Here is a 16,841-nt window from a genome sequence, read left to right as displayed (position 1 = left end):
AGCGAGCTGATGCGGTGGTACTGCCTGAACACCAACACGCACGGCTGCCGCCGCATCGTGGTGTCCCGGGGCCGCCTGCGCCGCTTCATCTGGATCCTGCTGACCCTGAGCGCCGTCGGGCTGATCCTCTGGCAGTGCGCGGAACTGCTCATGAACTACTACAGCGCCTCGGTCTCCGTCACCGTCCAGTTCCAGAAGCTGCCCTTCCCCGCCGTCACCATCTGCAACATCAACCCCTACAAGTAAGGCACAGGGCACTGGTGGGGGGAAAGGGTGGTCCCCAGCTGCCAGGGACTCTGGCAAACTCATCATCACCCCCTCACCAGCCCAACACCAAACCTCAAACTGGGCTTATCCCGTGGTGGTGCCCGTTAGCGGTCTCCCCCAACCGTGGGTCTTCCCTCTACCGCACTTTGAGTAACGTATCTGCCGCTGTGCTGATGCTCTTCAGGCACGTGTGGGTTATCATCACACCCCCCACCTGCTGTCTGCTGAGCTAGGCTCAGCCGATTTAGCTTTCTGTTTTGAGACAGTCCCTGGTCAGCTCCCTAGTTCTCTGCAAATTCCCTTCTTCCCAGGACCAAAGTTCTGGGATTACAAACAACAGCATCTCCTGAAGAATGGAAAGGGAACATCTGTCGCTCCTCCATTGCCTCTTTCTTTCCTGATAGGATGCTTTGACATTCTCAATCAACAATACTTTTTCTCCTGCCAAATTACACTTTACATTGATGTCTGTTCTGCTGCCAGCTGCCCACCCCAGTCCCCGTGGGCAATCCAGCTCTCTTATTTCCACATGCTCTGGCTCCTCGGGCTTGCTAACGCAACCTCCAAGGAGCTTGGGAGTCTGCGAGGGTTTTGTCTGTAGTTCAGTCTGCTTTGCTTCTTACAGTCCATGCTTTGAGATCTCTCCATGGGTATGGCTGTGTCTGCCCTCGACGATGTGAACTGTTGTGGTAGTAAGAGAGATCAGTGTGAGTCTGCGACAGAGAATTCTGTCCTGAGCAATGAGATTTGCAGTGCAGCGGGCAAAACACTGCAGCTAGGTGTTTAGGGGAGATGGGACGTCACTTTCTATCACATTGTCTCCAATGCAGGTACAGTTCCATGAAAGACTATTTATCTGAATTGGACAAAGAGACCAAAAAAGCTTTGGAGACTTTCTACGGGTTTTCCGAGGGCAAGTCCAAGGTGCGCCGGTCAGTGGATGAGCGGAACAGCACAGGGAGTGACTTCTTCAAACAGATCCCTCTGCTGAAGTTTGAGGACTTCTCTAAGACAGTGATCGACCTTCGCAGTGGCCAGAAGAGGAAAATAGAGGGCAGCGTCTTTCACAAAGATTCATCCATAGTGAACTCCGGGGATTCAAATGATATCATTGGCTTTCAGCTGGTGAGTGTCACTCTTCTTTGGCCAGCAAGTTCCTTGGGGGGCAACGAGGGGGTGTTTGGGGTTGGTATCCCTCTAGCCAGTTTTATTGCTTGCTTAGGTGGCTTTATAGGGAAATACCACTCCCTCCACTCCTTTGCCCATTCTGCCCTGCTTCCATGGCTGCTTACAGATTCACCTCCAGCTCTCTGGAGAGAGAAATGCCTTCCTGATGTCTGCCCAAAATAGACTTAGTGCCTTAGTGCCTGTCCTGTGGGCCTGAAACGTCTGACCATATCACTTGGTCTTTGTCCCCTTTGCGCTACTATAACTCCATAGGTGGTTATTCCTGTGGAAGAGAAACAGTATCACACATACCTTGTAGAATACGTAATTTCACTTCTTCTGAAATGCTTTTTCCCCTTTGTAATTATCAGTGCGATGCAAACAACAGCAGTGAGTGTGCACTTTATACATTCAGTTCTGGTGTTAATGCTATCCAAGAATGGTACAAGCTGCATTACATGAACATCATGGCACAAATTCCCCTGGAGACTAAAGAAAAATTGAGTTATTCTGCAGATGACCTTCTACTGACATGTTTCTTTGATGGCCTATCTTGTGACAAAAGGTCAGTGCACAGAAAATACCTGCCAGCTTAACAGCTTATTTCCAAGTACATAGCACATAGGAACTGAATATTTGGTATTTGCTGAATTCCAGCAGGAACCATTTCCATTTTTAAATTAAAGCAAACATTTGCGTCTTCGTGAACTTTAATTACGCTCTTTGGCTTGGTGTTCCGTTGTCCGCATTTCAGATAAACCCATGGGGTTTTGGCAGAATCAAATCTACCTGCTTGTGACTGTGGCAGTGCAATTCTTGTCTGTCCCGGTAGCAGAGACTCATCCCTTTGTACCAGGGATAACGGCAGAGTTCCCCCGTGCAGCTGTGGGGATAAGATTGCACTTGCACAGGAGTTTAGCAATTTCCCCACCGCCGTGCGCAAAGCAAGCTGCAACTGTAACTCTCGTGACCGAAGGCATTTTGCTCATGTGGGTCAAATTGTGCAAATGTAACATCTTTTCTTGGGATGAAGACATTTGCTTGAGTGGGAGGGGATGTTCACAGGAAAGATATGAATGTGCTTGAATCGGGAGGGTGTGTCCTCAGCCTCCCCTGCCTGGCAGCGGCTATGACATCTTCTCTGAAAAATGAAGATGCGTGTTCCTTTAGAGACTTGGCTGTCAATTGAGAGAGGGCTCTGCCCCCTCCACCGCCATCTTCTTGCTGGTTCTGTAAATCTGCTTCCCCCACCCTCTCAGCCCCCATTTCCACATGAAAACCTCCTAAACTTTTCATTTGCTGATGCTATTAAACCAGGTCATATTTCCATGTAGTTTCAAGATATTAAGAAAAAGACCCACGCTTTTCAGCAAAATAAATTGCTTGCCAAAAAAAAAAAAAAAAAACATCCAGTCCTGCTATGTCTCTGCCAAAACAAAAAAGCCCAAATCTGCTGATTTCCTCCCACAGACAGTTAAAACTGCAGAGGGCAATGTAACAATATTTGCTTTCTTTCAGGCACTTCACTCGTTTCCATCATCCCCTGCACGGCAATTGCTATACCTTCAACAGTGGGGAAAACGGGACGATCCTGAGCACCTCCACGGGAGGCAGCGAGTACGGTAAGGAAACCCAGTTTGCAGAGGAACTATTAGATAACAAGCGGTTCCGGGAACTGGATCCTGCTGGAGAGTGATTGATGTGTTGGCTCTAGATGTGCAAGCTGATTGGGGAAATGCTTGTTTGAACTAGTGCAAACTATTGCCAGAGAATACAGAGATAATATCATTGCATCACTAATGTTTTCCATCTGAAATTACTGCTTCCCAGTTATATAACTTTTTGAAGTAGGTTTCAGCCATGTTCTACAGAGACATTATTTGTTTGCTGTACCTGGGGCTGCGGAGGGACATTGCTTGCTGCAAGGGTCTCAGTCTAGCGCTGCAAAGGCTTTGCTTTGCTGTTACAGTTCTACTTCAGGCCAGATAATATTAAGTACACTGTGTTGCCCTCCCTTACCAGGAAAAATGGCTCTGGCTTGTGGTGTAACTCTGCTCCTGCCTTGTCTCTGTTCTTCAGGATTGCAGGTTGTTCTGTTTATAGACGAAGCAGACTACAACCCCTTCCTGGTGACATCCACAGGAGCCAAGATCATTGTCCACGACCAAAACGAATATCCCTTCATCGAAGACATCGGCACAGAAATCGAGACTGCAGCGGCCACCTCCATAGGGATGCACTTTGTGAGTGACAGCAATCTTGTTTCCAGGTGCACGGCACCGTTTCCTTGAAACCGATGTAAATATGAACAGATACGATGCTTGAATGTAGCCAGCAGTTGGAAGGCACCTGATACCTCACACTTGAGCAGCTGAAGCACCCCAAGGAAAATCCTGTGATAGCATTTTTCTGAACAAACTTTTCCTTTGTGCAGAGGCTGTTGGAAAAATCAGGTCTTTATAAACCAAACAGCTACTGCGATTTTGCTTGTTCTCCCTTTTCTCTGACCCCTTGGCTTTTGGGGGGGCTTTTTTAATTTTGTTTTCACAGCAAAATCCGCAACCACAGAAATGTGTTGTCAAGTGCCCCGTTTCGCTTTAGCAATAAGCAGACGAGTTTGCATCCCACGCAGGTTCCACAGGCAGAAGAGAAGGAGCTCGAGCTGTGGGTAAACCCACATTAGGGTCAGGTCTGTAGGGGCGACTGCAGCACAACCCGTTTAACTGTCTCGTGGGTGTAAGGCTTGTTTTTCTGGGTTCCTTGCTATCCCAGCTGTAAAGAAAACCTCGTGGGCAGTGACTCTGCCTTTGCCAGCCTAGTGAAGCGTTTCACCATTGCTGTCAGCAAGGGCCAGGAGGGCTGCAGCTCCGAATTTCCCCAATTAGCATAGTGCAGACAAGCATTTGACCCAAGGGGCTTCTTTCCGTGGTAGAGAAGTGAAAGCAGTGCCATCAGGCAAGCCAGACTTTCCCCTTTCATCTGGATGGGCTGTTAAGTGAGCATTTTAGCTCTGCCTTTTCTTTGCTGGTGGTTTGGGTCAAATGCATCAGCCAGCCGGCTTATCTGTCCTGGCTGGGTGTGCCAGATCTAGATAGTCCACGCATTAGAAAAGACATTAAAAACAGGGCTGATGGTTTTAAAATGTGCAAATAGTTAACTATCTTCCAGCTTTCTGGAGAACTCTGGCAGCACCTGCTTGGTCTAAGCAGTGGGGATGAATGCTACCTAACAAAGAAAAAGTAAACAGAAGGTATCGGAACCAGAACAGTGTTAAGGAGGCAAAGTCTCACAAGACTATTTCCTTTATAACTATTACAGCGTACAGGAGAAAGTCACTGCAGGCAGAGTCTTGATGTTTAATGTAATATTTTCCTGGCACAGTAGATTAGGACTGTTGCATATAGTATAAAAAAAAAACCAACCAAGACTGAACATATCTCAGTTTAAAAGATTTGACATGAGGAAATTATCTGATTGCATCCAAAGGTAACAGCCAAAATAGAGGCTGGATGCAGTTTCTGGACTCAAAACAGAAGCTGGTGATCACTGTACTGCCAGTAAAGGAAGACTCCAGAGAGCCAATTGCCAGGAGAGGGCTGCACCACCGAGGTGCCAGATCAGTCCTTGTACCAAAATCCATGAAGGAGGACACAGCAGACGTGTGCCACACACAACACTGCTCACCAGAGGCTTGAGCGTGGCAATTGCTGTTTTTCAAATGTAGACATCAGTGTCTAGGTTACCTACTGCTCATGTATTTCTGCTGCATGCTCCCCGCCCCGCCTCCAAAAATATTCCAAGATGTTTGGAATGCAAACAAGGCATTGCTTGGTAGGAGTTTCAGTGCTTTAGTTAAATATTTAGCTTGGAAATTATTTCAGTACCTGAATGAACAAGTAAGCTTTTGTAGGAGTATAAGCAGCAACAAAAAACCAAAAAATCTATACAAAGGATCTATCATCTGCTAGAAGAGATACAGCAGCAGGCTGAGGCAGGTGTCCTGGCATTAAAGTATCTGTGGAAGTTAAAAGCATATTAAAAGCTGGTTTCATTCAGTTTTCAGAAGTAATCCATCTCTAATGCTGAAATCACATATTTCTATGTTGCCTTCAAAGAGAGATTTGAGCATCTTTCTCAAAGAGCTGACTTGCACCATACATGCCTGTGGCCTTCCATTGCTGCAGACAAAAATGGTAATGCTCGCTCAGGTCTGACCCCAGTAACCTGTCGATGCAAAGGCAGAGCCTTAAAGGTAAGCAGGCATTTCTCAGGTTCCTGCTAAATTGATCCTTTGTAGGATCAGCCCCTAATTTTAAACTCTGTAGAGAAAGATAGGTGAAAGGATTCTTAAATGCGTGACGTTTCTTGTGGTTTCAGGCCACTTTCTTTGTTATTAAGTGGGTAATTACTGCAGATAGTACTAGTGCAGGGCTGAGTGGGGTAGGACAGTCTGCAGGAAGCAGACGATTCACAGACCTGCATTGGGTCTTGTGAATTTGAGGGCTCCCAGCCCTGGTTTCAGCAGACCTCGCAGGCACAGCACTTGGCATTTCAGAGCTCTTTTCTCTAGACGAGATTGCAGAACAGGAAAAGGCGTCAGCATTCATCACAGAGGAAGGGTCAAAGCAGTACATGGAAAAAGTCCTGAAGGAGATACAAACATTTGCTGTAGAGTGATTTTAGAGAGGTGGTGTTGAGCATTAGCGGAGCCTGAAGTGCTGTTTCACCCACAGAACGGGAGCAGCCCTTGCAATAACAGCTCAGGAAGGTGTGGGTCTTCACAGAAAACAAACCAAACAAAACCAACCACCTCCCTTCCCTCAAAACACAAACACAGCCAGGACAAACGATGCATCGCCTATAGGACTTCACAATGAGAGAAAGCAGACATATGAATAAAGGATTATACCATCTCTACATTCCTGCAGAGGTTTTCAACAAAGACCGCCGATAATCCAGACAACGTTTTGGAAAACGGACATTACAAACCAAAAAACCCCTTGTTTTGACAAGCTATTGACAAATCATTTGAGATGGCAAAACGTAAATGTGCTGTTCAAACCTGCCCCAGCACTTACAGTTTCAGAATCGTGATGAACTGCCACTAAATCCTTCCACTTCTCTGTGAACTCCAAAACCCAAAATTTGTTCTTTTCTGGTTCTCAGACTCGGTCTCGCAAGCTGAGCAAACCCTACAGTGACTGTACGGAGACAGGTGCTGACATACCAGTAGAAAACCTCTACAACAAGAGCTACTCACTCCAGGTAAGTCTGTTACCTTTGTTTTTATCAGTTGCTTGAAAGCTACCTTCATAAAAAGCTGTGCAACATTCTGTAGTTCAGGATCTGAGACTGTGGACAGCCCAGGCACAAAGTCGCTGCTTTTAACCACTGATGTAAAATACCACAGCACTTTTTAAAAATCCAAGTTTTGTTCCTAAGTGGTTCATGTTTGAAGTTCCCTTAGGCGCCCTGTCAGATAAAGAGAGGACATTAGCTCATTAGGCAATTTTCAAGCAATGTGAGACTGGAAAATATTGGCCAAGTAAATGTTGCAGCTTAGTAACCCTTGAAGCCAGAAATTGTGACCTTTAGGACTCCAAGAATAACAGATACCATCTAATCAGTATCCAGATAGCAGGATGTTTGTTTACAGAGTAAGTTTCCACTAATTTTGCATGGTTTCTGTAATTGGGTCCACTTGGAGAGTGTCAGTTGTTCCTGAGCTCTCCACTTGAAGAATCGTAATTATATTTGCTGCTGCCTACTGCAAAGCCTGTGCCTCGGCTGGGTTTTTATTTTATGGGGTATTATACCTGAAATCTGTTGTGATGCATTGCCAGGTAGGATCACACAGGCATCATCTCAGGGTTTTAATAACAGTATTTCACCGAAACTCAGGGCTTAGGAGGGCTGGGACTGGGACCAAAAGGCTTGACAACTGGGATTTCAAAAAGAGAGGTTCAGTTCCTGCTTGTTCCAGCCGGTGAAGTGTTGTAGCACAAAGCACTGACTCTACTGCCCTGTTAATCCCTACGATTCCAGGTTTCCAAATATGCACCAACACAATTTGGTCGAAGCTGTGAACATTTTCACTAGTGAGTCACGTCCCACACCTAGTTGTTGATTCATGGCCTGCATGCTATGGCAGACTGAAAACCTCCTTGACTGTGGAAAGAGCAAGTGCAACACTGAAGCTTTTGACAGCTATAGGGGAAGTGGGGGCATTCACAGAACCCCCCTGGGAGAGGATTGTATTCCTTCTTGCACTAAACCCTCCGCAGCACTTTCTGCCTGCATTTGTATTCACTAAAAACAGAGCCTGAAGGCCCAGGGAAACAGGTTCCCATCTTATTGCTACTATCATAAACACAGGATGCTTTTAGGTGCACGCAAGCCTGGAGCTCAGCACTGCGGAAACACAGCAGCCTGTGCTTCTCAGACACCAGCTCTTGGCTTATTTCCCCCAGATTTGCCTGCACTCCTGCTTTCAGAAGGCCATGGTGGACTCCTGTGGCTGCGCCCAGTATGCACAGCCCTTACCTGCTGGGGCAGAATACTGCAACTACAAGAAAAATCCCAACTGGAGTAAGTGTTCAAACACCTCCCACACGGGACCTGCCTCAGCCGCCCACTGCCAGCCACATCCCTCCACAGCACCGTCCCTGGCTGGCACAGCATGGCCTGACCCAGCACCACAGCACGCTGGGAAGAGGCGAATCTGCCTTAGTCCACTTAAGACCCCACACCACAGAGCCTGAAACCGCCTCTCTTGTTTAGATTGACTTGTTTCTGACAGTTGTCCTAATTGCTTGTCATTTGTGCACACCACAGAAGTGTTGAGTGGAGGACTTGACAGGGTGAGGCAATTGTTCATGCCTATAGCAAGCGACAGCCACTTCTCAGAGCATTTTGCAATATTTATAGGGCAGATCTCTTTATCCCCACCACATAGGTGATGGCCACAAAGGCCACCTACACCCCAGAAGCCCCACTCTGGCAGAGGTAGCAAATCATTGCTTTTCTTTCCGGCTTCTCACATGCATGTCCTGCTCCCTTCTCACAGTGTACTGCTACTACAGACTGCACGAAAAGTTCGTGAAGGAGCAACTGGGCTGCCAGCAAATCTGCAAAGACGCCTGCAGGTAAGTCCTGCCCACAACCCAAGGTAAAAATGCTGCACATGCGTGGGAGTTCGAGCTGACAACTGACAGCCTGTGTCTCTTTGCAGCTTCAAGGAGTGGGCGCCCTCCCAGAGGCTCAGCCTGTAGTGTCCAGGTCAGGGCTTCCCCTCCAGCAGTTCACCATTAAACTAAGATTTGGCTTGTGGGCTGGGAGATCCCCTCGGGGACAGCTGGTCCGTCACACACATTCAATTCCGGTGCCCAAGCTGGTCCGAGGAGGTGTGGAGCATGAGCTCCCTTTCCAGGGGTTTTCTACACAAGCGCACACTGCTACACAGCAGTATTTTCTGTCTGTCTTCCAGGACTGGATGCTTCGAGTTCTCTCTTGGGACAAAGGACAAAAAATCAACAAGAAGCTGAACAAGTAAGTTTCCACGTATGTGTTTCTAGCTTGCACCTCAAGCTCAGATACAATCTCGGCAGCCCTAATGATGGCAATTGGGGAAAAAGCTCCCTTAGAGCGGCCCAGCCCTACTGGTCCAACTGGTTATTTGCATAGTTTTTCAGTATGTTTCATGTTATTGTTTTACTAAACCCTCAGCCTGCCTTCTGTTCCGTCTCTCAGGACGGACCTCGCAAACCTCATGGTGTTTTACAAAGACCTGAACGAGAGATTCATTTCAGAGAATCCTGCCAACACGGTAAGTGAGCGCAGCGGTTCCCTGCTCAGCACCGGGAAGATGCGGCTCTTCCTCCCAGACAGGCTGGAAGCTCTCATCTTGCCAGAGGGGTGGTCCCATCCAGGCAGGGGCGGGAAACCGTCCACGGATGATGCACCCTGCAGCGCCCAGTCCTGCCCTTTGCTGCCCTTTTATCCAGGGCTGCTTTTCAAACCATCCAGTCCCAAGCTCTGCACTGGGGTAACCTGCAAGCTGCCGCTGGAGCAGAACAGGAGAAGATAACACAGGCAGCAAGGGAAGGCCCCACAGCGTTTGGTACCGCTCACAGCAAACCCTGGGTGCCCCAGCTTGGTGCAGCCTCCTTGCACACTGCAGCAGTGCTGTGGACACATGTCCAGCACCCACAGGAGCTGATAACCTTGTGCTCTCTTCTCTTCTAGCTTGTCATTCTTCTTTCCAATTTTGGAGGCCAGCTGGGCCTTTGGATGAGCTGCTCAGTCGTTTGTGTCATTGAGATCGTCGAGGTCTTCTTCATCGATTCGCTTTCCATTGTGATGCGGCGCCAATGGCAAAAGGCAAAGAAATGGTGGAACGACCGAAAAAGGGTCCGGTCAGGGAAGCCACCGCAGGCCAGCAATCTGGAGAGGCAGGGCCATGATAACCCTGTCTGCATCGATGAGGACCTGCCCACCTTCAACACCGCCCTCCGCCTGCCACTGCCCCAGGACAACCCCTTGCCCAGGACTCCCCCCCCCAATTACAGCACTTTGCGGCTAGAGACTGCGTTCACAGAGCAGCTGCCTGACACGCTAGAGGTTGGGCAACACTGACGCTTATTTATCCACCCATCCAGGTGCCAAAATAAGAGGTGGGTGCTGGACCCACGCGTCCGGGGCGAAAGGCACACATCCAAACGAGCACTGAAGGGCTGTTGGGTCAGACCCTTATTCAGGGATTGAACTTGCAGTCAAAGCTTCTCTGAGCAAAGCTCAGACACAAAAGCCAAGGGCTCAGAGACATTAGGAACCTCAAGCAACATCAATTCTCAAGTTAATCATTGCAGAAGATGGCTGGAGCAGGATGTGGGACTGAGCTGGGAAGTCCTGCCAGACAGAGGCATACATTAGCCACCAACTGCACACGCCCCACTGTAAGTGGGCAGGAATTACTCCACAGCAGAAGACTGATGCCACATTGAGTATTAACGCTAATTGCTCTCTGCTGTGTGGCTTGACTTGTGGGAAAAACCCAGGGCTTTCAGGAATGCAGCATGACGTTTGTAGGAAGGAGCATGACAGAGGTTTGGGAAGAGCACAGATTGGATAGAAGGAAAGCTCTCAAGCTGAATTGTGATTAGGAACCTGGTTCCAAAGGTGGCCTGAGGACCTGTCCTTTCCAAGATGAAAAGTTAGGATAGCCGGAGATGTGCTTGTAGAGCAAATTATTACACAGCTTGAGTAGGAGAACTTGGGTCATCCCAAAAGAAACATCTGAAAAAGGGCAGGAAATCTAATTCAGATCACAATAATGAACTGCGTGCTCTGTGAGCTTGTTTCATCTTACATAGCTCCAGCTGGCCATTAAGCATAACCTCAGAGGAGCTTGTCAAGCAGCACCTGGCCTCAGCTTCCCAGAAGCCTCAAAGAGAGCTGGCTGCTCCTTTTCCTGCTCAGCCCTGGGCAGCGACTTCCCTCCTGCAGCCACCCCACTTGCCCCTAGCTGTGTGCCCTGGTGCCTGGGAGGGGACGGAGCCATGTGGGTCTGAGCAGCAGCTGGAGCTGCCCTGGGCTCCACACACAGCCCGGACAGGAGGCAGCCGGAGGATGCACCTGCCCCACTGCTACACTGTCTACCTTGCTTCCACCCCCCCATTCCACCGTGCCATGTCAACACCCTGCATTTGCCTGCTGTGCACCGTGCCGTGCTACTGCCATCGCACCAGGCCCTCCCTGCACCGCAGGCCAGCCAGAGGCTGCTGCCAGCGTCTGCACAGCGCTTGTGGAGAGACCTCCAGGGCACCCAGCTGCAGTGGCAGCGCCCTTCCCCTTGCTCCCAGCCCTGCGCCTGCCTTTTTCCCCACCACAGCCAACTCTTAGCTGCCTAGAGCACACTACAGACGTTGAGGATGAACGTAGCCTATGCCGGGTCAGCAGCTTAGGGTTTTTGTAGAGCAAGAGTGGTTGAGAGCATGTGTGTGTGTGCACATGTATAAGCGTAAGACAGTCTCTCTTTTTCTTTCTCTATATAAGCTTATTTTATAGGACAGTGAGAATCCAGAAAGGTTCTTTAATGTGCAATAAAACATATTTTAACTGGACTATTTAAAGAGCTGATAAACTGAGAAAATAAAGATATATTTTTGAATAACTGCTTGCATTTATTATTTTTTTTAAATCAGCAGTCTGGGAGTCAATTCCATGCAGGCATCCCAGGAGATGACGGGAGTTGCCTGTGCCTGCCCTGGGGCTGCCAGGTGCCCCGGGCCCCCTGTGGAGGTGGGGCTGCCTGCATCGCTGCTGGCCCTGGCTGGGGGAGCAAGCCTGTGCATGGTGAAAAAGCCTTTTGGAAAGCAGCATTAGCCAGCAAGGTGACTGAAAATGCTGGAACCGCTGACGTCTCCAGGCAGTTCCACTCCGGGACAGTCCTTTGGGGACCAGAGGATAAGAGAGAACGGGGTTCGGTCTGCCTCAGAGCCCCTTCTCAAACCCATGAAGGCGCAGTGCTCAGAGCAAACAGTTGCTTGTCCCCATCACCTCTCTAATACAGCAGCAGATAACGGCTCTCATGACATGGACTTGCCCCATTTACAACAGTGGCAGAACAGACCTGGAGGAAAACCCTGGGGTAGACTCCAAAAGGCATGTGCGCCCCGGGCCACCTCCCCCTGTGTTGCAGGCATGAGCTGTTGTGACTGCAGCAGCAGGGGAAAGAACAGCAAACTTCAGAGCTAGGCAATGTCTTACAACAAGCTCCTTCCTTTCCAGTTTGTTGCTTCTTTATATAGGAGCTGGTTTGGCTCAGTGACACCTAAGGGCCTCCTTCCAGACACAGATAGTCGCTAGGGTCATAGAATCACAGAATGCTTTGGGTTGGAAGGGATCTTTAGAGGCCATCCAGCCCCAACCCCCTGCAGGGAGCAGGGACACCTTGAACCAGACCAGGCTGCTCACAGCCCCGTCCAACCTGGCCTGGAATGTTCCCAGGGATGGGGCCTCCACCCCCTCTCTGGGCAACCCCTGCCAGGGTTTCACCACCCTCATGGTAAAAGATTTCTTCCTTATATCCAGGCTAAACCTACCCTGCTTCAGTTTAAAACCATCACCCCTTGTCCTGTCACAGCCAGCCCTGCTAAAAAGATTGTCCCCATCTTTCCTCTGGGCCCCCTTAAAGTACTGAAAGACTGCAATAAGGTCCCCCTGCAGCCCTCTCTTCTCCAGGATGAACAACCCCCCCCCCCTTGCTCTACTGGCCATGGTGCCCGGGATGCAGCCCAGGGTAAGGTTGGCTTTCTGGGCTGCCAGTGCACATGGCCAGCTCATGGCCAGCTTTTCCTCCCCCAGCACCCCCAGGTCCCTCTGGGCAGGGCTGCTCTCCATCCCTTCATCCCCCAGCCTGGGTGGGTACCAAGGGTTGTTCCAACTCTTCCAAAGCACAGCCCTCCCCTGAACACTGGGAGGGGGGGGAAACATCTCCCAGGGAAAAAAAGCAAGCAAACATTGCTGAGTGGGACGTACCACGGTTCCCCTGTTCCTCAGGCATACCTGTGTGGACAACAATGCTGAACAGACAGCTGCTCTCCGCAGGACCTGCAAGGTTCACTTAGTTCTTCTACCAAGGAGGGGCCATGGGACCTCAGCTTGCTGCTGGGCCAGCACATCTTCCTGCTGCCGAGCCCGCTCACACAGGGACTCCTCTTCCTCTCAGGCTGCTCAAGTGACCCATCTCTGCTCCCAGCAGCCCGCTGGCACCAAGAGCGGGGTTAGTTCAGGAGGTGCTAATCATGCAATCAGCCCCCTGGAAAGGAAGGAAACCCCCGCAGCTGCAGCCTGGAGCATCATGCTGCACCCAGGTCCTGCAGCTGGGGAAGGTGCCAGCAGCCAGTGCAGCTCAAGGCGGGCCGAGGGGACACGGCTTCGGAGGGCAGCCATGTCCCTGATGCTCGGCAGCGGCCACAATTCCCGCCACGGTGGCAGCCAGAGGCGGTGTCGTGCAGATGCCGCAGGCTGGTTCCCAGATCTTTCTCTGGGGTAGCTGTGGATTCGCAACACAGACAAAGCCTTGCAGTAACGCATCTGTTAGAGCGAAGCCAGACCTCGGTGGGAGCGGTAAAGCAGATGGCACTTCAAATCATGGCAATTTTAGAAAGCCTTGTATTTTTAAAGGCATCCCAGAGCAAAACAAACACCTTTTAAAATAAACCTAGTGGTGCCAATTGTGCAAGAAAGCAGTTGTATGGGCTGGTCAGGCTTTCTACCCGATAACTGCAGGTCTAATATGGAAAATAATCGCTTGATTGAGAGCAAGGCCGCTAAGCGTAGCATTCCCCTGCAGCGTGCCTGTAAGGCCTCTCTGGCCGACACCCCGGGACATGGTCCTGCCAGGAGCTCTTTGGCACGAACACTAACTTTAAACTCTTTGGAAAAACACAGGTTTTCCATAGGTGCTTTTTGCATTTACTTCCCGGGGCAGGCACAGCACCTTTCCTCCTTGTGTGAATAATCCTCAGGAGGCAGAAAGCCACGGAGTAGTGACAGAACCGGATTACTTCATCGTGAATTAAATACCGAACCCTGCTGAAATCCTGAGTCATCTTAAACACAGAAAACTACCCAGGACAGTATGAGAATCAGGTCTGACACACACTAAATGTCGTAAACTCAAAGCCTTTGAGAAACTCAGCTTGGAGTTTATGGGAACAACAGGCAGTAAAATTTGTGGTTCAGCAATATCCCTGCTGATGCTGCTCTGGGGGTCAGGTGGGGACCCCGGGCTCTTCCCATGCGGACAGCATTCCTGGGAGACTGGTGGTGTGCGGTGGGAGCCCGGCCAGCCCTGGGCAGGGCATGGGATCAGGCAGCCCCCTGCTCGCTGGCACAGCGGGGCTGCAGGGGAGCGGCTGCGGTACCTGAAAATGCAGGGAAGGCATGGGCAGCATCGCAGGCACAGTGCTGCCTCGGTGCCGGGACACGGGATGGGCTGGGGAGAGGCATCGAAACCTGCGGCAGGCAGGTACCAGTGACTCAGGAGGAAAGGCTGCACGCCAGCATCAGCCCTTTGGAGCAGAGGAGACGCAGCAGGCAAACCTCGCTCAGCAATTCCGCAGCACCCAGCAGCAGCCGCTGCCAGAGGGGAGAAAGTTGTGGGTGACGGAGGAGCTGCTGCAGGGGGGGGCCCGGAGGAGGAGAATCCAGCTGCACAGAGGTTTGCCGGGCGGCAGGAATCCACTAGTGCCTCTCCCAGCAAGTGATGCCCAGACAGAAACAGGGTTTGAAAACACACGGAGCCTGCCAGCCCTTCTCTGTCCTGCTGGGGAGTGGACACCTCCTTACACCACATCGCAGAGTCGGCTGGCCAGACCCAGGCCAGCTTTGTCTCACTTCATGCACATTTGCCCCATAGGAGCCTTCAGGGGCACGGACCAAATCTGTTTTTTTCCAAGAAAACTTCTCTACCAACCCTGACCCAAATAGCTCAGGCGTTTTGCTCGTGGGTGCCTGATTTCTGTAGTCACCAGCCTGGCCTGATGCCCCCAAGGAGCACTGCAAAGGCTACGTGGGCGCTCGTCCTGCCAGCAGGAGTTTGGAGGTTGGTCTGTGCGAGCTGTGGTGGAAACATTTACAGAGCCGGCATCGGTCCCGCTGCTGGCCTTGCCAGCTGGTGGCTTCCCCAGTGCTCCCAGCTCCCTTGGCACAAGGGTGCAAACGCTTGCTGCGAAAACCATGGTGAGAGCGGCAGCTGTGCAGGAACAAATTCCAGAGGCAGGACTTGCTGCTTAAGGACTTTTGAGAATCAAAACTGCTGGGCAAAGGCTTTTCCTGGGTGGAAAACAAGACAGACAGTCACCCTCACGCTGCTCGTTTCACTGCTTGGCATCAACACCCAGCACAGAAGTCACTCGAAGACGGGATGGCCAAGTGCAGAAAGGGTGTGTGGTTTCCCTATCAGACAGATTTTCACCTGGTAATCCAGAGAAAAATGGGAGCATGCAACCTCGCAGGCAACTGGGATGGAAAACTGCCCAGGATGTGACAATGAACGATCCCAGGATATGACAATGAACAATAAGTCACACATTCCTTGGAAAACCCATCTGGGAGGCGGCCCAGCCCCTTCCCAACCCCAGCTGGCCAAGGCTCAGCTTCCCCCAGCCCCCTGGGGTGCTGCGACCCGGGGACATCAGCCTGGAGGGGTAACCCCAGCATCCCTCGGAGCGAAGGGGTGGCTGCCCAAAGCTGCTCCCAGCAGACACAGCTGGGCAGCACTGATGGGGTTAAAGGCTGCCCAGGGGGCCCCCTTCCACACCGGGTGACATTGCAGGGGTCCACAAACAGGTTTGGGAGTTAAATGCCTCATTAATGTAAATGGGGCTGGGCAGGGAAAAGTCATCTCCAGCACATGCCTATGGAAAAGCCTTTCAGGCTCTTGTGCCCTGCAATAAGGTGCAGCTGGGGGAGGCCGGGACGGGGCTGGAGGCTGTAGATATTTTAATTTTTCCCTTTCACCTGCAGGGCAGGGTGAGCCAGCTCCATAACTATCAGCATTGGGAGGTTTCTCTTCCAAAGATGCACGAAGGGGCTTGCAGGGCTGCGTTCTCCAGTCAGACCTCCCAGGGAACACCCAAGGCAGGGGCTCTGCCCCACGAGAGCCCACCCGTGCCTCCTGCTCAGCCTCAGCCCTGTGGTCTGGGAAGTCAGTGCTACCTTGCCAGCAGCAGCCACAGCTGCCACCAGACCCCAGTAGTCCATCGATGACACCCTAAAGCCACAGGCATGCTCAACATGCTCCCTGCAGCCAGGAAGCCCCAGGCCAGCGCTGGGCTGGGGGCTCACACCAGCTCGGGAGGCTGCGGTGTCCGGGTATGTGATACGGAGGGTGCTGGCAGGCAGGCACTTTATTGTGCAAAACCATTGCCTTGGCTTGAAGGTCCCACTGCCCATCTCAGCAACACTGCAGTGGTGAGCACCACCCAGCCGGAGCTGGGCAGCAACCCCCCACTGCCAGACTCCAGCTCTGAGCCATCCCCCCAGCCTGGCCTGTGCTCGGCGCTTTGTGGAAGTATTTTCGAGCAGCCTCAGCCCCAGGAGGGCTGCCGGCAGCCGGGCATCCCGAGCACAGGCCCGAGCGGTGGCAGCGCTGGAGTGGTGTCAGGCAAGCGTGAGTCAGAGGTTAACCCATGGTTGCAGGAGCTGCCCTCTGTGGTGACAGGCCATGGCACAGCTCCCGCACTAATCCCAATGCCAGCATCTCCCTGCGAACAGGACGGACCGGGAGGTGCGGAGTCATCGCTGGCTGCCCACACCTCCGCCGGCCGGCACACGCGGGCGATGCCGTCAGCGGGGCTGGGGAGGCACTGCGGGGTGGGGGTGGACAAACCCCGGGAGAG

The 16,841-nt window shown here is 51.4% G+C and overlaps 1 protein-coding gene across 1 annotated transcript; it reads left to right on the top strand.

The window, feature by feature from the left end:
- Window positions 1-6: 6 nt before the first annotated feature.
- Window positions 7-11,550, top strand: SCNN1G (sodium channel epithelial 1 subunit gamma). The gene is made up of 13 exons (XM_035903543.1): window positions 7-242; window positions 1,098-1,392; window positions 1,806-1,999; window positions 2,953-3,056; window positions 3,514-3,677; window positions 6,601-6,699; window positions 7,905-8,022; window positions 8,501-8,579; window positions 8,666-8,674; window positions 8,789-8,837; window positions 8,921-8,982; window positions 9,184-9,259; window positions 9,679-11,550. Exons 1-13 carry the CDS (start codon window positions 10-12, stop codon window positions 10,066-10,068), a joined length of 1,872 nt encoding a protein of 623 aa, XP_035759436.1. The 5' UTR covers window positions 7-9; the 3' UTR covers window positions 10,069-11,550.
- The last annotated feature ends 5,291 nt before the right edge of the window (window positions 11,551-16,841 follow it).

The sequence above is a fragment of the Egretta garzetta genome, unplaced genomic scaffold (assembly GCF_000687185.1).
Source record: "Egretta garzetta isolate BGI_Z169 unplaced genomic scaffold, ASM68718v1 scaffold71, whole genome shotgun sequence".
Lineage (NCBI taxonomy): Eukaryota > Metazoa > Chordata > Aves > Pelecaniformes > Ardeidae > Egretta > Egretta garzetta.
This window is presented reverse-complemented; position numbering and strand designations above follow the sequence as displayed.

Excerpts from the sequence above, each read along its gene's own strand:
- SCNN1G (XM_035903543.1), top strand. The coding sequence starts at position 10 with ATGCGGTGGTACTGCCTGAACACCAACACGCACGGCTGCCGCCGCATC. Across the intron at positions 2,000-2,952 it reads GGCCTATCTTGTGACAAAAG|GCACTTCACTCGTTTCCATC; the intron begins GTCAGTGCACAG and ends GCTTTCTTTCAG. Across the intron at positions 9,260-9,678 it reads CAGAGAATCCTGCCAACACG|CTTGTCATTCTTCTTTCCAA; the intron begins GTAAGTGAGCGC and ends CTTCTCTTCTAG.